General features: G+C 41.7%; 1 protein-coding gene across 1 annotated transcript in view; it reads right to left on the bottom strand.

The window, feature by feature from the left end:
- Positions 1 to 18,804, bottom strand: part of LOC144819620 (alcohol dehydrogenase 1-like) — a 177,192-nt gene that overhangs the window by 60,666 nt on the left and 97,722 nt on the right. Inside the window, exons 6-7 of the mRNA XM_078677439.1 lie at positions 13,355 to 13,615; positions 3,183 to 3,318 (exon numbers count right to left, since the gene is read on the bottom strand). Coding sequence (XP_078533565.1) covers positions 3,183 to 3,318; positions 13,355 to 13,615 — 397 coding nt within the window. The remainder of the gene's footprint in view (positions 1 to 3,182; positions 3,319 to 13,354; positions 13,616 to 18,804) is intronic.

Genomic DNA, 18,804 nt, shown 5'->3' with positions numbered 1-18,804 from the left:
TGCTATTTATGAAATACGTTTTACATGTAGATACTTTCCAGTGTGCGTTTAATGGGTAGCCCCATCATCAGATTGTTTGTATATATATGTATATATTGGTAATGTTACTTGAGAGAACAACCATTCTGTTGTCAAACATAGAGTTTTCTAGTTTATTTAGTCCCACTATTTTTCAGTTTTCATTTTGACCTTTCAGATGACCGATATCTAGCAGTATTAGATCCGCTTTTCAACCTCTCACTTCATCGTTCACATTGCAAGTACGCCTCACGATTTCTACTCACCCGAATTTCATTAACACATCTGTAAGTCTACTTCACTGTTACCCTTATGGCTTAATGATTATCCCTCAGCTGAACTCAGGTTTTTGTAAATGTGCCGCATACATTGGAGAGAAATGCAACCGATTTTTCGCCTTTTTAACCTATACGGTAACAACACGTTGCCTAGCAACCTTTAGAGATTAAAACACTTCCGGGGTCTAGCCACGCCCTAACCCGGTATGGGAACAGCCACACCTTCTTTCACCTCGCTGCGTTTGCACGCCACGGTAAGCCTCGCTTCTAAATCGTCTGCTTTGAATAAGTTTCACGATATGCATGTAAGAGCACTTTTTATCGTAAAACGTAGCCAGGGCACCTTCGAGTTTCTAACACCATTTTCCATTAACTCAGATTCGGCCGTCCCCTAACCCGCCGTTGTTCATTCACAACCACGGGTTGGAGCACACTAGTCGGGTATATTTTTTTTATTGTTCGCACAAACTGGTAATCACGTGTTTTAGCATTAACCGGTGGGCTTTTTGATAGCGTCCACACGGCACAATTCTTTGCACAATTCTTTTCACAACATCCTTTCCGAAATAGTTAATGAGCACCTTTACCCCATAGAGGCTCTTTTTAATTCATTATCCGCATGATGATACGTTGTTCAAACCCTCTTGCGCATTACCTTGTATACCCATTATTTTTTTCCTTTGTTGACAGAACACATATCCCCAGATGAAGGCATCCAGTATATGCCGAAATGCATTGGGATTGTTAGAGTGCATAATTTGAATTTGAAGGAATGACTATACAAGAGTTGAATATATCCTTGTGAATACAACAAGATGGATTAAATACGAACATATTTTCAAAGCAAACATTTGGCATTTACTTTTTGAAAACCTTGGTGAAACCTTCATATAAGGACAATTCTGGAGCCCGGGGGACACTTCCCAGTTTTAGTGGGGGAGTGCTACCTCAGTTTACATTGAAAGTTACTCTGCCTCATTTAAGTCATGGAGACTGCTGCTAATTTTCCCTATCCAAAACTGCTATGCAAGCATGGTGGAAAACCACACAATGACCCCCACACCTAGGGAGATAGCTCCCTGCACATTAGTGCCAATTATCATTTTTGTTTTTGAGAAATAAACTTCCACTTTGGGGGTGCGTGCCGCGAAACAAAAATCTTGCCATGGAGGTGTCACAAACATGGCGCACACTCAGCAAAATGTAGTGCCTTCATTTGGGTCCCTTGCTCACTTTGCCACTGGATTCAAGCTAGCCTGGCTGATGACGGCTGATTAGCCAGAAACCGGTCCCAGGATGCTTGTTTCCGGTCAAGGGAAGAAATGGCTTGGTAGTTCGGGCTGGACTGTTCCCATGAGGCACAGGGTCGGACTGATTTGCATATGGCAATGTCTGAACAGGGGTGGTGGAGTCAGCTAAAGAATGATGATGGATTAAACCCAGATCAGTTGACTGGGGGTGAGTGCTTGCAATGTTCAACACTCCATCCATCATCCCCTTTGGTTTTGCTTTGTTAGCCCTAAGTTGGCAGGGTATGCCCAGACGTGGGTCCCTTGCTCACTTTGCCACTGGATTCAAGCTAGCCTGGCTGATGACGGCTGATTAGCCAGAAACCAGTCCCAGGATGCTTGTTTCCGGTCCAGGGAAGACATGGCTTGGCAGTTCAGGCTGGACTGTTCCCATGAGGCACAGGGTCAGACTGATTTGCATATGGCCATGTCTGAAATAGGGTGGCGGAGTGAGCTAAAGAATGATGATGGATTAAACCCAGATCAGTTGACTGGAGGTGAGTGCTTGCAATGTTCAACACTCCGTCCATCATCTCCTTTGGTTTTGCTTTGTTAGCCCTAAGTTGGCAGGGTATGTCCAGAAGTGGGTCCCTTGCTCACTTTGCCACTGGATTCAAGCTAGTCTGGCTGATGACGGCTGATTAGCCAGAAACCGGTCCCAAGATGCTTGTTTCCGGTCCAGGGAAGACATGGCTTGGCATTTCGGGCTGGACTCTTCCCATGAGGCACAGGGTCAGACTGATTTGCATATGGCCATGTCTGAACTGGGGTGGCAGAGTGAGCTACAGAATTATGATGGATTAAACCCAGATCAGTTGACCTGGGGTGAGTGCTTGCAATGTTCCCCTTTGGTTTTGCTTTGCCTTCACCGGAGCCGCCAGACTGACGGGGATCCCTGAATTCAGCAGGAGGTACGCGGCCAGGAGAGGTCTTGACTTCCACTGAAATGGTGGATGCATGGGCTGCATGCCCGGGTCTTAATGACCTGAGATTGGGGTGAGTACGGAAACATAGAAACAACTTGAAGAGGGTATTACTGGCTAATGATAGGCTTAATACAGTGTTAAGCCTGAATGACAATAATGGCACCTCTTGGGCCAGAGATAAGAAACCTTTGTAAATCAGGTTTGTTTGGATTAAACTTCTCTTACTCTGTGAACAATGCCCTAATTAAAAGCCAAATTCTAAAAATAGAAATAATTAGATCCACATAGGAAGCAATTTTACAATCATGAGATACAGGTACATAAATGGCAACTTGGCTAAATGATATACCTCCCCAGTGATAATATGCTTACTTATGTGAGTTCTTTGAATACATTTCTTGATAGCAAGAATTGCTTTAGTGAAAAGCTATTTTCTCATGGATTTTTTTTCTTTTTGTTACATCCCACTGAAACTAACTCGGGATAGTTTAGCTTTAATGAATAAAACAATGTATTAATTAAGTTATTTGCCTTTTGGTAGGCTGTACACCACAGCTAGCTACAGAAAGTGTACACTAATTTAATACTGCTCGAATTACAGATATTAGCTTGTAGCAATCTTCGATGAAAGTTTGGGGTACTTTCGGTCAAATAATTTCTGTCTGACATACCTCCAAAAGTAGATCCTTTCAGGGTACGTCCTGCCAACAGCAATGAAGGACTAAAGGAAAGGAGAGAAGTTGAAGGAGCCACACCAACAACTACACAGGTTCCAAATCCAAAGTGACAGGACATGAATGCTGCAGTCTGATGGGAAAAGATCAGTAAAAGTTAGACCAACACAGAATGCAGGGAATTATTGATAGCAATATGAAGATTTTCAAGCTCAAGGATTTATATGGGTGGAAAATACATGATACTATACTCTCAACTTTATTGATATGTCAGCAGCATTACGTTTTAGGCAAGACTCAATAGAGATGATGCTGTGTGGGGTATTGAGTGCCAAATGCCCATCAGAGACATCGCAAGGGGGTACAGCCTTGGTTCTTAAGTCGGCTGCATGATTTTGGAGGCCCAGCGTTAGTGTTACAAAATACATTTAAATCATAAGAAACGTGGGTGTGACCTGTTCCTTCATGAGGCAGCTGAAGCAGCCCGGCGCCAGATACTCCGTGTTTTTATCTTCCCCAGCGCAAATGTTTTCAATATACAAGGTGCTCCTGAAATTATAAACCAGAGAAGGGCCCTGTCAAATATTTTGTTCTGGGCCCCACAAAAGATTCTGATAGGCCTGGTGTCAAGCAACACGTTAAGAATGTGCAGGCCTCCCCTTATACTGATTTAATAAGCATAGCCAATATGATGGATCCTGAATCAAATGTTGTTTAGGGATTCCCTAACTAAGCCAAATTTCTGCCAAACTTGTACTCCACTAGTGAAAATTCCACCTGAGTTTCAGACTCCGTTTGCATCTCTATAGATCACAACAGCCAATTACAAAATGAGAAAGTCGGTGAGAAGGAGTAGAAGTGCATATACAGATTGTCAATCAATCTCAGGAGATTAAATGATGATACCTATTGGCTCAGCTTGAGGTAATTGTTTCCCACAGGCTACCATGGTGCACAGCCATGATACAAATGCTTTTATAGCAGTCCTATAGCATTACATTAAGGATACGGACATATATGTGTCTGGTTAGCTCTTCAGCATTTCCACATCATCCTTCAGGGGCTCTTCCACCATTGATATGTATTAAGACATTAAGTGACTGCAGTATGCACCCTGTGTAATATAGAGCCACTTTCTCTATTTGGGATGTTACACATTGATCTTGACTATTTAACAATTTCTTATATAACCAGCAACTGTGATATTACAATGCAGTGATTGGAAATTTACACACTCCTCGTGCCTCTCTAAGAGCGTATCACATGTCGTCTCTTTTTCTGCCTGATTTTACCATGTTACCAGTGACAGTGGTATTACATTGTAGTATTGCCAGGATACATTATTTGGGCTAACACAGAAGAGCGGCAACAGTATTTATGCACACATACTTCATTATATGACCTCAGTGATGACATCAGTTGCCTCATTCCAAGCAATGCAATCAAATGTGGTGCCTGCCGAACAAACCCACACATTCAGGAGTTATGATGAATAACCGGGCATTTCTTTGATGGAGTAAGTAGGACACCTTTTCACCTGTCCTACTCTGTTTGCTCTTTACGATGCAAAGACAACAATTCTGTTTTGAAACGTGGCTGATGTCTCTCCCTACAGAGTGCGACACAAGGGTCCTTTTGCCTGTGATGACCTATGGGGCTATTAAGAGCCTCCATTGAAAGAGGTGCCTGTGATAAAATGTTAAAACAACAATTGATGGACAGAATGCAGAACAGTGTCATACATTCACCCCAGTACAGAGATCTGGGCCTTAAATCCATGGTTTTTTTGCACTCCACACCACCCCAGGTCAGACATGGCCATATGCAAATCAGTCTTGACCCTGTGCCTCATGGGAACAGTCCAGCCCGAACTGCCAAGCCATGTCTTTCCTGACCGGAATCAAGCATCCAAGGACCGGTTTCTGTCTATCAGCCGTCATCAGCCTGGATAGCTTGACTCCAGTGGTGTGGAGAGCATGGGACTCACGTCTGAGCATACCCATCCCACTCGGGGTGACAAATGCAAAAACAACAATTGATGGACAGAATGCAGAACAATGTCATACATTCACCCCAGTACAGACATCTGGGCTTAAATCCATCATTTTTTTGCACTCCACACCACCCCAGGTCCGACATGGTCATATGCAAATCAGTCTTGACCCTGTGCCTTATGGGAACAGTCCAGCCCGAACTGCCAAGCCATGTCTTTCCTTGACCGGAATCAAGCATCCAAGGACCGGTTTCTGGCTATCAGCCGTCATCAGCCTGGATAGCTTGACTCCAGTGGTGTGGAGAGCATGGGACTCACGTCTGAGCATACCCATCCCACTCGGGGTGACAAATGCAAAAACAACAATTGATGGACAGAATGTAGAACAATGTCATACACTCACCCCAGTACAGAGATCTGGGCCTAAATCCATCGTTTTTTTGCACTCCACACCACCCCAGGTCAGACATGGCCATATGCAAATCAGTCTTGACCCTGTGCCTCATGGGAACAGTCCAGCCCGAACTGCCAAGCCATGTCTTTCCTGGACCGGAATCAGGCATCCAAGAACCGGTTTTTGGCTATCAGCCGTCATCAGCCTTGATAGCTTCACTCCAGTGGTGTGGAGAGTATGGGACTCACGTCTGAGCATACCCATCCCACTCGGGGTGACAAATGCAAAAACAACAATTGATGGACAGAATGCAGAACAATGTCATACATTCACCCCAGAATGGAGAAAACAACCTAGGCGGTAACTTATGATTGCCCACTCAATGGTGGTAGGACATAGACTAGAACTGAACAGCTTCCAGTTAAAAACTTATTTTTATTATACAGACTATTTTATAGTTCATAAAATATAAACATAAACAAGTGCATCAATTGAAAAACAGACAATAAATTTTAATTGTGAAAAACATTTGTAGAATTATAAAACCATATCATTTAAAATTATGAATTACACTCAAGGATTAAATGAAACAATATTTTATGAATTCTTTTAACAATGAAAAGTAGGTTGTGTGTTGACGCGCGTTTCAGCGACCAGCGCCTTTCTCAAGACAGAATTCAAATTTTCTACAGCAGGATCACTGTTAACGTTTCTGGTGTTACCGAAGGACTTTATTTATTTATATGGCCGGATGCTCGGGCGAGAACAATGACTTTTTGAATTAGTAGAAATCTCGAGGAAAGCAAATGTTTTTCGGTTTTTTGCTTCTTATCCTCGATTGTGTATGGTAGTTATCATAAATGATGAAAACAGGAGTAATACTGATTAACCTGATTAAAAGAAGGTTTGATACTGTTGCCTCCACGGAGGTTCGTGTGTTTTTAAAAAAAAAAAGAGAACTGAGTATATGGATTTCGTATAAAGTTCAGCTTTGAGCAGAAAATAAAGAGTGTTTTTGACTTCGGACGCTTAATCACGTTCCAAGTTGGACAGCTTTAATGATTACAAGCTAAAAGTGAAGCGGAATGAGGCTTCAGCGAAAACGTGCCGAACACTGTATAATGTCTGTTTATTCAAAACCAGTCCTTATGTTCTGGCCGTAAAAGGGCTTCAACAAAGTCAGGCTTTACCGAGTGACAGCAGTCTTAGCGTCAAGTCAGGATCTGTAACTTTAATGTTGTCGATGCTAGCGCGTGGAGGCAACCAAGTGTCTTGGGCGGATTCCCGTTATATAGACTCAGAGATCTGGGCCTAAATCCATTGTTTTTTTGCTCACCATGCCATTCCAGTTTAAACCCAGCCATATGCAAATCAGTCTTGACCCTGTGCCCCATGGGAACAGTCCAGCCCGAACTGCCAAGCCAGGTCCTCCCTGGACTGGAAAGAAGCAGCCAAGGGGATCAGCCTGGATAACTTGATTCCAGTGGCATGGAGCGCACGGGACTCACGTCTGAGCATACCCGTCCCACTAGCCAGAAACCGGTCCTTGGATGCTTGATTCCGGTCCAGGAAAGACATGGCTTGGCAGTTCGGGCTGGACGGTTCCCATGAGGCACAGGGTCAAGACTGATTTGCATATGGCCATGTCTGACCTGGGGTGGTGTGGAGTGCAAAAAAATGATGGATTTAGGCCCAGATCTCTGTACTGGGGTGAATGTATGACATTGTTCTGCATTCTGTCCATCAATTGTTGTTTTTGCATTTGTCACCCCGAGTGGGATGGGTATGCTCAGACGTGAGTCCCATGCTCTCCACACCACTGGAGTCAAGCTATCCAGGCTGATGAAGGCTGATAGCCAGAAACCGGTCCTTGGACGCTTGATTCCGGTCCAGGAAAGACATGGCTTGGCAGTTCGGGCTGGACTGTTCCCATGAGGCACAGGGTCAAGGCTGATTTGCATATGGCCATGTCTGACCTGGGGTGGTGTGGAGTGCAAAAAAAGGATGCATTTAGGCCCAGATCTCTGTACTGGGGTGAATGTATGACATTGTTCTGCATTCTGTCCATCAATTGTTGTTTTTGCATGTGATAAAATGTTGGCACCATGTCTTACGCCTCTGTGTGATTAACACAGCTTTGAGGAGTCTTGAGTACAAAATATGGAATCCGCCAACCTCTCCGGTAGTTGGTTAAAATACAAGGCACTGGACATAACATAACATATAGCCCATGGAAATTCAACCAAGAGTATGTCCTGAATTGTACATGCAAGTCTTCTCATCAATGGACAATACATAGATGATAACATGGGTGTTTTTTTAGCACAATGGGTGGTAATAGTTTCACAACAATTTGCCTTCCACATGTGTAACAGCATGCATTGTATCACATATATGCACAGTGTTTGTACAACTGAGTTAATTAAATGCTTAATTCTGTCTGTCTTCTGGTTTAAGCCGGGATAAGCTGGCTGCCAACCCCAAAAATCTGGAAATCCTAGCTTGATATTGGCATAGTGTGTGTGCATGTTAGGAGTGCATGTTTATCACAGTTAAGTACTGCATGGGATACTTAGAATTGGAATCCCCAATAGAGATCTTTATGGTTGATAGAGCACAGATTTCATCTTTAGATTTAGGCATTACTAAATGAAAATAAACTGCTTTGAATTTCAGACACAAACTGCATTTTAAAAGTGGCACATTTGGTGAATGAAAAATAAAAAAAATGAACGAGGCCTGCTCAGATGCTTTCAGTCTAATGAATCATGTAAAACCATGCTCAATTAATTAATTCATGGTTGATTAATTGTGTTTAGTTTAGATTTATCCTCACTATAGAATGTACATTTAATTTGGAAAATGTGTTTTGAACTTTCAAAGTAGAATATATTTGTGCTGAATTACACAGCTCGTGATTTAGTTTGCTTTGTAAGGCTCACAGTATGAGGCCTTGAGATAAGAATGGAATTTCCTCCTTGTTACTCACGTCTTCATGAAAAGACCTTTCTTATAATTTACACTTGTGGCTTACTTTTTATCAGTAGGTAGTTGTTTAGACAATGCTTTATTCACTTCATAAGGTAGAGTCAAAAACTGCAAAGCACACATTTTTCTTATAAAATGTATTCTCTGTTTCCGCATAATTAATACTTTTTGTTGTAGAAAATATAATTGTTTTAAGGATGTTAGCAGATTAAGTCATTTAGCACAAGACTCAAATGCGTTACAAGAACTTGTCTGATAGATGACGTGTCTAGTCAGACCATGGGATGTCGATGTGTTCTGAAACTCCAATTGGACAAACAACGAAGACCAAGTCACATGTATTTTTGTTAAAAATACTGGTTACTAACTGAGAGCTGGGGCCATTTCCTCATTTTTGTTAGGAGGACGCTTGCAGAAAGACACTCCTTTTTTGTTCTGCTGATGGGAGGAGGGGCTCATTTGGGCAGCTTTTGTCTGAGACAGAGATGAACAGCGCAAGGAAAAAGAATCAGCTGAGAGAACGAGAGCAGATTTAGATGCTTAAACTCAAAGTTTTATGCTTTGACTAACTGGCTTTGTAAAGATTTTTATGTCCTATGCATTTATTTCTCTTTATGGGAGATTAATTTATTAATTATTGATCTAGCTTTGCAAAACTCACTCTTACATTATATGATCTTAAAACTCTTTAAGAGTTCTGACTGACAGTTATGCCTCATTATCCATTAGAAATAGGGTTTCTTCCTTTATGGAGTACCTTGTATATTCTGCATTAATTCTATTTTTTTCCTATCTTTCAAATCTGTAACCTGGTTGATATTTGACTAATGAATAAAGAGTCAGAGAACCTTGACTTTTGATTAGAAAATAAAACCCCTTAAGACTACTCACAACTCTCATTATTGCCTTAAATATTTATTCGCATTTAATTTTTTCATGTTTATGCAAAGTCTCCTTATGGTGATAACACGGTGACAAAGGTTCATCCCCTTAAGCGGAAAACAAGAGTTAATGATGTTTTGCAAAAAGAAATCACCATGAAATTTCCGCTCCATCATGGTCCTGATGAAGGCTGGATGACACCAGTGGTAGATATAACCAGCTGAAACATGATAACCAATAGAGTAATTATCACTCAATTTACATCCCCAACTGTCTTAATTTTCTACCAAAGGTTCCTTAAAAATGCTAAAAAGGGTGTCGCTCAAAGGCACTTTGAACCCTCACAAAAACCCGATATAGAGTTTCCTATCAATATCAAGGTGCCCAATCCAAAAGTGCGGCTGATCCCACCCAGTATTAAAGGATATAGCGGGCGAGGACTCCATGCTAAAGCATGCCACTTAGAAATATGTGGGTGAGAGTCCTTTAAAAATAGAACTGGAACATTACCCTCACTTATGTTGGGAAAAAGGAGTTCTAGGAGGTTTCCTTACTTCATGTTGTCTGTTATGAATTCAATGATGTCATTCTTCCGAAAAAAAACTCCTCACTTCCTTTCCTTGACTGTTTGTTAAACTTGATTTCAGTTAAAGTACTTCAGCATGTTGTCAATTGTAGAAAACCAATGCCTCATTTGAGCTCCCTTATCAGCAGGCCGAAACGGGCAAGCCAAATGCCTTCTAGACACATCCATGGACAATGAAAAAACAACACAGATAAGAGAATTGGGAAGTTTAGGTACAACCTAAGGTCATGTAGAATGTTGAAAATATACAAATCAATTATCACTAAAAAGGTGAAAAATTAAGATTGAGAAATAGTAACAAAGCAGATATCATTTTATGTATTTATTTTATGTCAACATGCTTATGGTTATCATGGAACTCAGTGAAGTCCAATTTAGGTTCCAAAGTGATGTTCTATATCTTAGTCTTATGTAGTGGATCAGGGATCAATGAACCGTCTGTGCCATAAGTATATCAGGCCAATTCATCCTTGGGGTTTGGGTTGAAGGAATAAGATACTCTAATTGTGGTTCAGCAAGGGCTCTGTGAGATTGTCTCAGTCCAGTCAGTACTCACAGTGAAGATCCAAGGAAAGCACTCCTTCTGGGCCCAACAAGGTGCATGTTTGATGGCTACACTCAGTGGCTTTCCTTAGCTAGTTCTAATTTTGTATATCATTCAGAGTTTGATGTTTCATTATGCCACCTGTACTCCACAGAGATAAGGCACTGCCCACAGGATCCAGGCACTTAAAGCTCTACGGATCAGAGAAGGGGACTCACAAAACAGCAATCAGAATACAGCAATAGGTCTGTGCACAATCATGGAGCTAACTTCTCCAACCCTCACAACCTGTTTTCAGTTCAGGCTCATTCTTTTTGTCAAAGAATAATCATGTTTCCAGACATCTTCAAAATGGTACAAGCTTTGTTGACTTAATTTCTACAAACTAGGTGCCAAATTTAGTAAGACTAGATTTGCAAAAAGCAGTTGCAAATTGTCAACGAAGTTTTACAAAATTAATCTGCTTTTACGAGCCAGCTTAAGAACTATAAGGTCAGTTTGCAAAATAGGCAATGAGAGGGCACGCAGAACGAACTGCCTAATTTAGGATCATAAAGCAGGTTGCTTCGCTGCCAACACAAGCATGGTGGTCTGCAAGGGACAGCAGAACAACATCCCTGTAGAAGTATTTCAATATGGATTTCATTTAAAGCAGCCCAGGTTTCATAAAAAAGACAATGCTCCTTTCAAAAAAGTTGTATCCAGTTTGAAAACTTCAGTAAGAGCAGGCAGTGGTCCTAACTTTGATAATGTAAATTTGTATTAGTGCTAGCCCAGTTTCCTTAACCTTACATAGAAAGGGGACTTTCGACATTGATGTAGATTCCTATTTAATGGTCAGTCACAATCTGCTACGATTATAATATATGGTGACACTATGGAAAAATGTCATTACATGTTTCAGGATATGGCGTATGTCTTTTCACTGCCTAATATTTGGTGAACTAGTTACCTAAATAATCACGTTTTCAGTGTATAATACCCTCACCTTCTGACTTAAACCCAGCTAGATATTTGTTATACTGTCATCATGGGCTGGACACTCAAGAGGTGAGGACTGATCCTTTTCAGATCATAACCATGGTATAGCCCAGTGGAGGTGTAGATTTGATTCATAACCTATGCTGATGGACATTTTCAATAAGTCCCTCAAAATGGTTTATCTCTTGTGCCATTCAACAGATTGAAGCTAAAAATCCAAGAATTGCAAGGCTTGCCTTTAAAGTATATTTAAAGGGCCAGATAACGTATGTGAGTTAGAAGTGGACCAAAGTGTTTGCCCAAAACAGTAGTATTGTACAGATGAAGTAATGCATTGGATTTTAATACATTCAAAGTTTCCCGTAGCATTAGTCAAACTGTTGTGAATTAGATGAGAGAAGGTTGAGTCTAATGGGGAGTTTTGAAGAACATTGGGAGGGCAGGGGGTATTTTTGCCTAAGGAGCAATTTTGGCTGCAGAATTTATTAATAAAGAAGTACTGGAACTCAGATTCTTGATTGAGAAAGCGATGTATATGCTGTTCAATCACCGGAATAAATATAAAATGATCCTAATGTTTACGGAGGGTTATGTATTGCAACAGAGGACCAAACAAAATCGAATATTTTTTAAAATGTCAACACCCATTTGGATTGTTAATGTTTTCTAATCAGTGGTGGCTGGCATGTACCGAGGGGGGTGGAAAGGGGGCCCAAAATAAAATGTAAATAAACGTACCTTCCTGACGTGCAACGCAACGTCCTTCTCCCTTGGATGGCTTCTTTAAGCTCCGTACCAGGAAACTGCACTACCCAATCCTGGCACCAGGATTGGAGGGAATGTCCTCACTCGGCACTCTCAACAGGACTGAAGGCGTGTGCTTTCTCTAACCCAGCTGTCTGAGACAGCTAGGCTTGAGAAATTTAAAATTCGCATTTCTTGCTGGCTGTCGCAAGACGGCCGGCCAAAGAGACATGCACATTTTAAACTTTAGTGCATAGCTCCCTGCTGCTGCCACTTGGCAGCAATAGCCCGGCCCATCCGGAGATTTAGTTCGGGTTGGGTTGCTGAAAAATAAAATGGTAATATATAAACTTTATTGCCATTTTATTTTTCAGCTCTGGGGCTTGTGGCGGACACTCCTCCGCTCAAATGGAGGAGCCGCCCCTGTGTCTAATAATGATTTGTATGTATTTTTCGATTTGTAGAAAAGTACTGTTCCAAAATGTAATAGCTTCAATAATTGTTTATGTTGATTGTTGAATACTTTATACATTCTTTGTTGTCTTAGCTTTTGCAGAGTAAATATATTTTTAAAAGCACTCCTTTACCGACCAAGTAGCATCTAGAAACAAAGGGGCTGATTTACGCTTTGGCAGATGAGTTACAGTCCATCAGGTCGTCGGAAGACATTACCTCTGCCACCGTGATGGACTACTACCTACAAATTTAGCGATGACCACGAATACTGGACTTCTATTCATATTGCCAGTGAGATTGTTAGATTTTGCAGTAGAAAGATATTTATACGAAACCAGTAGGAAGGCGGACCCATGCTTGCAGAACTCAGTCCACACCAAAGGTAAAACATTGAGTACGATCAGACAAAAATCTGGAGGCTTACACTAAAAAGATGGATTTGCACACATTAAATGAGCACATCACAGCACAACACAACATAGCTAACATAATTTCATTTTGATGGCTATCACTTTTTAATCTTAGAAAAAAAGGTAAGTACAGTTCTCAAACGTTTAATCTTATAGATAACACTCCTAATGTATTTTAAGTGATTACATACCATTGTATCAACATTCCCAACACACTCAAAAGAATAGTTGGCTCCTCCATTGGTCATCTCTGTTATTACTGCATGGATTGGCTTGGTGTAGTCCAGTGGGTTGATACACTCAGTGGCTCCTACTTCTTTGGCCTTTCCAAACTTGTCTGCATTGATATCAACTCCAATGATCTGTTTAGCCCCAGCCACTCTGCAGCCAATGATTGTGGAGAGTCCAACACCTCCCAAACCAAACACTACACATGATGTGCCTGGTTTAACCTATGGAAATATTAATCATGAAACACGTTCTATAAATTGGAGACCAATCAACAGACAATCCGCAAACGCACAAAAGGATGACTTTTCCTTGTATTAAGCATGCCAAATGTACCCAACAGACTGATTTCTGCTTACCAAGAGAAGTGGAGAAAAAGTTGACCAAACGTTGAGAAAACGCCCAATAGTGTGAAGTTTAAATTACCTGCTGTTAGAAAGTGGATTATTATTTGAGATCGTTGTTGTCCATCTCAAAGTACAATAACACTAACTTGTCAGGATGACCCTCCTCAAAGTCACTAACTTAACCTAAGCTCAACACCCTGGTGTCTATAGCCAGAGCAGACAGGCTCAACGTAGGGTAATGTGTACAGTATCTATGCAGTATCAACATAGTAATAAAGTAAAAATATGAAACAATAAAAATCCAGACTGAATTAGAAAAATAGAGTCAAATTTAAAAACCAAAATGTAGAAAATCAAATAAGTGGTGTCAGAGATATGATTTTTTAAAGTAAGTTTTAAGTAACAATATTAACACATAGCACTAAAAGCCAATGATAGCCTATGGATAGGGTAGACAGGGACCTAGACACAATTTCAGTCAGATACTCAAAGTGGATCTGCCTGGTCAAAGCTTTTACCTTCTGACTGAGCTTTTTTATGGCGGTCCCCTTGACAGTTGCAGAGCAATTTAATGTCTCGATGTTTCTGAAGCAGCTCACAAGTCTCATAGGACCTCAGCAACAGCAGGTAGGGGCCAGGATTCACTGCAGCTGGGGCCACTAGCAGGTCTAGTGCAGGTCCAGTTGATACTGTACAACCTGTCACTTCAGGAAAAAGGCCTTTCAGCTTGTTGCGCCCCTTTATCCACACAGGAGGTCAGCCAACTGTCCCTTGAAGTGCACTTCTTTGTCCTGGGCTTATAGGAGCAAAAAAGTCCAGTCCTTTAGTACTCCTCTTAGGTCATAGACAGCATATCCAGTCCTCCTCTGATCATCAGTAGGCCAGGAAAGTGTTCTGTGGAGAGTGCCTCGGTATGTAACATTTATGGTTAGCACTAGCTAGTGAATGGGGGTGACTTCTGGCTCTTTCTTACCCAATGGGGTAAAAGGACCCATGGGCAACCCTATCCCCTTTTTACAACAGCTACTGTGTGTCCTTTTGCAAACAACTCCACAGTGGTCCTCACTCCAAAATCCCAAGATTGAGAAACTCTTTCTCCCTTGTGCAGAGCTCATTAGTCCATTAAGAGGTGTGGCCAGGAAAAAGGAACAGTCCTTTCCATTAGCCTCCATGAGCTTCAGGCTGGAAAAGTTCATTCTCTAAAATGTACTTTTCCAAATTATGTATTAAATTCTAACTTTACAATTGAATTTGCCTTTTAATACGTATTAAAAATAGTTTTTGCATGATGCTGTAGCTCTTTCGTGTCAAACGTTACAGATTAATGTTTATAATCTGTACTTCGAATTTTTTAAGGATTCAGCTACAGCCCTGCCAGTGAAAATAGCTTTTGGGTCTAGTTACTAGAGGGATATGGCAACTTCAGCTTCACACATATTCCTCTTTTAAATATCAGGCACTATACCCTGCAGGCGACAGGGTATACTTAGGTGTGACTTATTAATAATTAAAAATGGAGTTACACTCCTGTCAAAAGGGATATTTTTATAGGCTTCTGCAGTCAGGCTACACTTGGTCCACCATATTTTACAGGCCAGCACTGTGGATAGCCCCATAGGTGCTGCAGTTGACAGGCAGCATTTACCTTCCAGGCCCTATGCTTATTTCCTACAAGAAATATACTGGGGACTTTTTAGGCAAGAAAAGTTTGTCAGTCAGGTGTAGGCCAACTTAACCATGTGTAAAGGGGAAGCACTGGTACGTTCCCCCTTTTTAGGAGAGGTGAAATATATAGAGTAAAATAAAATAGCCAAAATCTCAGGTCAGAGAAAGGCACAAACACATGTAGACCATGCAGAAAGGGTAGATTTTCTACACTCATACCAACTTGTATTTTTTGTAGTATTAAAATGAGAAAATTAGGGAAGAGAGAATAACACACAAGAAAACAATGGTACACTAGTATTCCATAAAACAACTTTGTTGACATTTTTAATACCAGGGGCACCATATGGCCTTTGTTAGACCTGTCAGCCCTAGGGTGGTCTTCCCCGAAACATTTTACCTTACTCCTTCACATGCTTCTGGTCTCCTTTTGGTTAGCCTTAGGACTTTGCACTTTACCACTGTTGACAAGTGCTAAAGTTGACTTGTCCCCAATTGGCATAATTCATTTAATTATAAGTCCCTAGTAAAGTGGTACTACATGTACCTAGGGCCTGTATACTAAATACTCCTAGTGTGCCTGCAGCACTTGTTGTGCCACTCACTTAGGTAGCCTTGCAAACCTGTATTCGGCCTGCCACTGAAGCCTGTGTGTGGGTAGGTTTAAACTACTATTTCGACCTGACAAAATAAACCTTTTTCCATGCCCAAACCTTCTTTTTAATACATATAAGTTACCCTTAGGGTAGGCCATGAACAACCCAGAGGGCAGAGTGCAGTGAATTCAAAAAGTAGGACATGTACTTTTAAAGTTTTACATGTCCTGGTAGTGAAAAACTTTGTAAATTTGGGGCATATTAGCAAGAACCTACTTACAAATTATCGCCGTTTTAGGGGCAGGAAACTGCTGCTAAAACGGCGATAATGGGCTTGCTAACATGCGTTATAGAATTCCAATAGAAGCCCAGGTTAGATGTCCTGCACATCTAACCTGGGCTTCTATTGGAATTCTATAACGCATATTAGCAAGCCCATTATCACCGTTTTTAGTGGCAGTTTCCTGCCACTAAAACTGCGATAATTTTAACAAGGCTCTTGCTAATATGCCCCTTTGTTTATCCCTACCACAAGTCCTGCTTCTCCCATAGGATAACATAGGAGTTACCTTATTATATTTAATAAGCTGTAACTTCCAAATGGGAAGAGGTAAACAGTTCATTTCTTGGTGTCTTTGGAATTGTAATGAAAAATCCTCATTTATAGTGAAGTTGGATTTTTTATTACAATTTTGAAAATGCCACTTTTAGAAAGTTGTTTTATGCAAACAAATGATGGATGGAATGCTGAATAAACCTGCATTCACCCCTAGTCAAGAGATCTGGGTTAAATCCATTCTTCTTTTGCTCAACATGCCACCCTAGTTTAGACCCAGCCATATGCAAATCAGTCTTGACTCGGTTCCTCATGGGATCAGTCCAGCCCGAACTGCCAAGCATCCTGGGGCTGGTTTCTGGTCCCGGGAGGACCTGGCCTTTCAGTTTGGTTTGGACTGTTCCCATGGGAAGCAGGAGTCAAGACCGATTTGCATATGGCTGGGTTTAAACTGGATTGGCATGGGTAGCAAAAAACGATGGATTTAGGCCCAGATCTCTGTACTGGGGTGAATTTATGAAGTTGTTCAACATTCTGTCAACATTCTGTCCATCAATTGTTCTTTTTGCACTTTTAGAGTCAGCATTTTCCTGCCTTAGTGATTTAGTGACAGCAGCATGTCTCTGGGTCACATGGCTGGGTGTAGTTGGCAGTTGGTCTTTGTGTATTTCTAATAGATAACCACACACAGTAGAATGCTTAGGTGTGCCTGGATGGGCCATCACTGGCAGAATGGGAGGGCGGAGTTAGGTACTGCCCCCACTTACACCTGAATAGACTGTGTCATGCCTATGTTGTGTCTTGAGCGCAGCAAGCTTAGCTCGAGCGCAGCTCAAGCTAAGCTCAGCTCAGCTCGAGACACAACACTCCACACACAGAGGATTGCATGCCCCATGTAGTTAGTCTGGAGCCAGAGCAGAGAAGGCAGGAACCCAAAACACTTCAAAGAGAATCCTCTAAATGTTTGTCCCACTTCAAAGAAGGCACCAGTTAAAAATATTGGACCTCAGATACCAACTCTTCAGTACACCTCTGGACCTGTCCATAGTACAGAAGTAGGACTGCTATGCTGCTTTGCTGCTAGAACGACTGCCACTCTGCTGTTCTTCTGCCTGCTGACTTACTTACTGAGAAGGAAGATTGGACCTGCACCCTTCATCCCAGGCTGAAGTGACTACAAGGGTCAGCCACCAGACTCCCTTTTCTGAGATACAGGGACATAGCAAGTTCCAGAGGCTCCCAACAACTGCCCAGCTGACCTGCTGCCTGGGCCTACCTGAGCCTTGCTGGCCTCTGCTGGAGTGAGTTCCTGACCCCCAATTAGTGTCCCTTAAGTCCTGGACCTTTGGTGTGGCCTCATTTGAGCTCCCCGGGAGTTTATGGGCTCTTTGCAAACAGGCCTGCTTGTGCCAAGATCTTGCTGCCAGTGTCACCTGCCAACGCGAAGTACCAAGGAAGTCAACACTTCGCTGTACAGCGAAGGCCAATGACGCCCTGCAATGTGAGGTATGCACTTCGCGCAACAGCATCAACACCTCGCGGTGACACCAACACAAAGCTCAAGCAAGGACCGTCAGGAACTTTGCGCTACAGCAATGACCGTCAGCAACGCCCAGCCTGCTCTTCACCATATATCGGTGACTATCCATGAAACTCCCTTTTCTCTTCATGGCCCCTTCCACCACAAATGAAACTCGTTGCGCTGGACTTTGTGGTACATTGTGCTTTTTGGTGCTATTTTCACTTAATTCTTTAAAATTGCATATCTCTGTTTCTACTAATTAGATTTTTGTCATTTTGTTGTCAAATTATTTAATACATTCTACTCTATTTTCTACATTAGTATGGGATTTTTCTTGAGTTGTGTTTAAACTTTACAATTGTTTGAATTACTGCATAAGTCTTTTGCACATTGCCTCTAAGTTAATCCTGACTGCTCTGTGCCAAGCTCCAGAGGGTTGATCACAGGTTATTTTGGGGGTTGCTTATTACGTCACTCTGACAATGATTGTGATTACTACTTGAGTAGAGCTTCACCCCCTCAATCAGTAACCCAAATTCTTACTGCCTTCAGTCCCCTCTCTCCCAAAGGCATTGCAGGAGGTGCCATCTCATGATCTTTCACCCATTGTCCCTGTAGTAAAACATAACCGCTAATTATACCTTCTAGGGACTAGTCACATTCCTCAATATAATCAAGGAAAACAATCATTTGCAAAGGAAAGGTCACACATACCAAAAATAGCCTC

The sequence above is a fragment of the Lissotriton helveticus genome, chromosome 2_1 (genome assembly GCF_964261635.1).
Source record: "Lissotriton helveticus chromosome 2_1, aLisHel1.1, whole genome shotgun sequence".
In the NCBI taxonomy this organism is placed as follows: Eukaryota; Metazoa; Chordata; class Amphibia; order Caudata; family Salamandridae; genus Lissotriton; species Lissotriton helveticus.
Note: the sequence above shows the minus strand (reverse complement) of the source record. Positions and strands in the feature narration are given on the sequence as shown.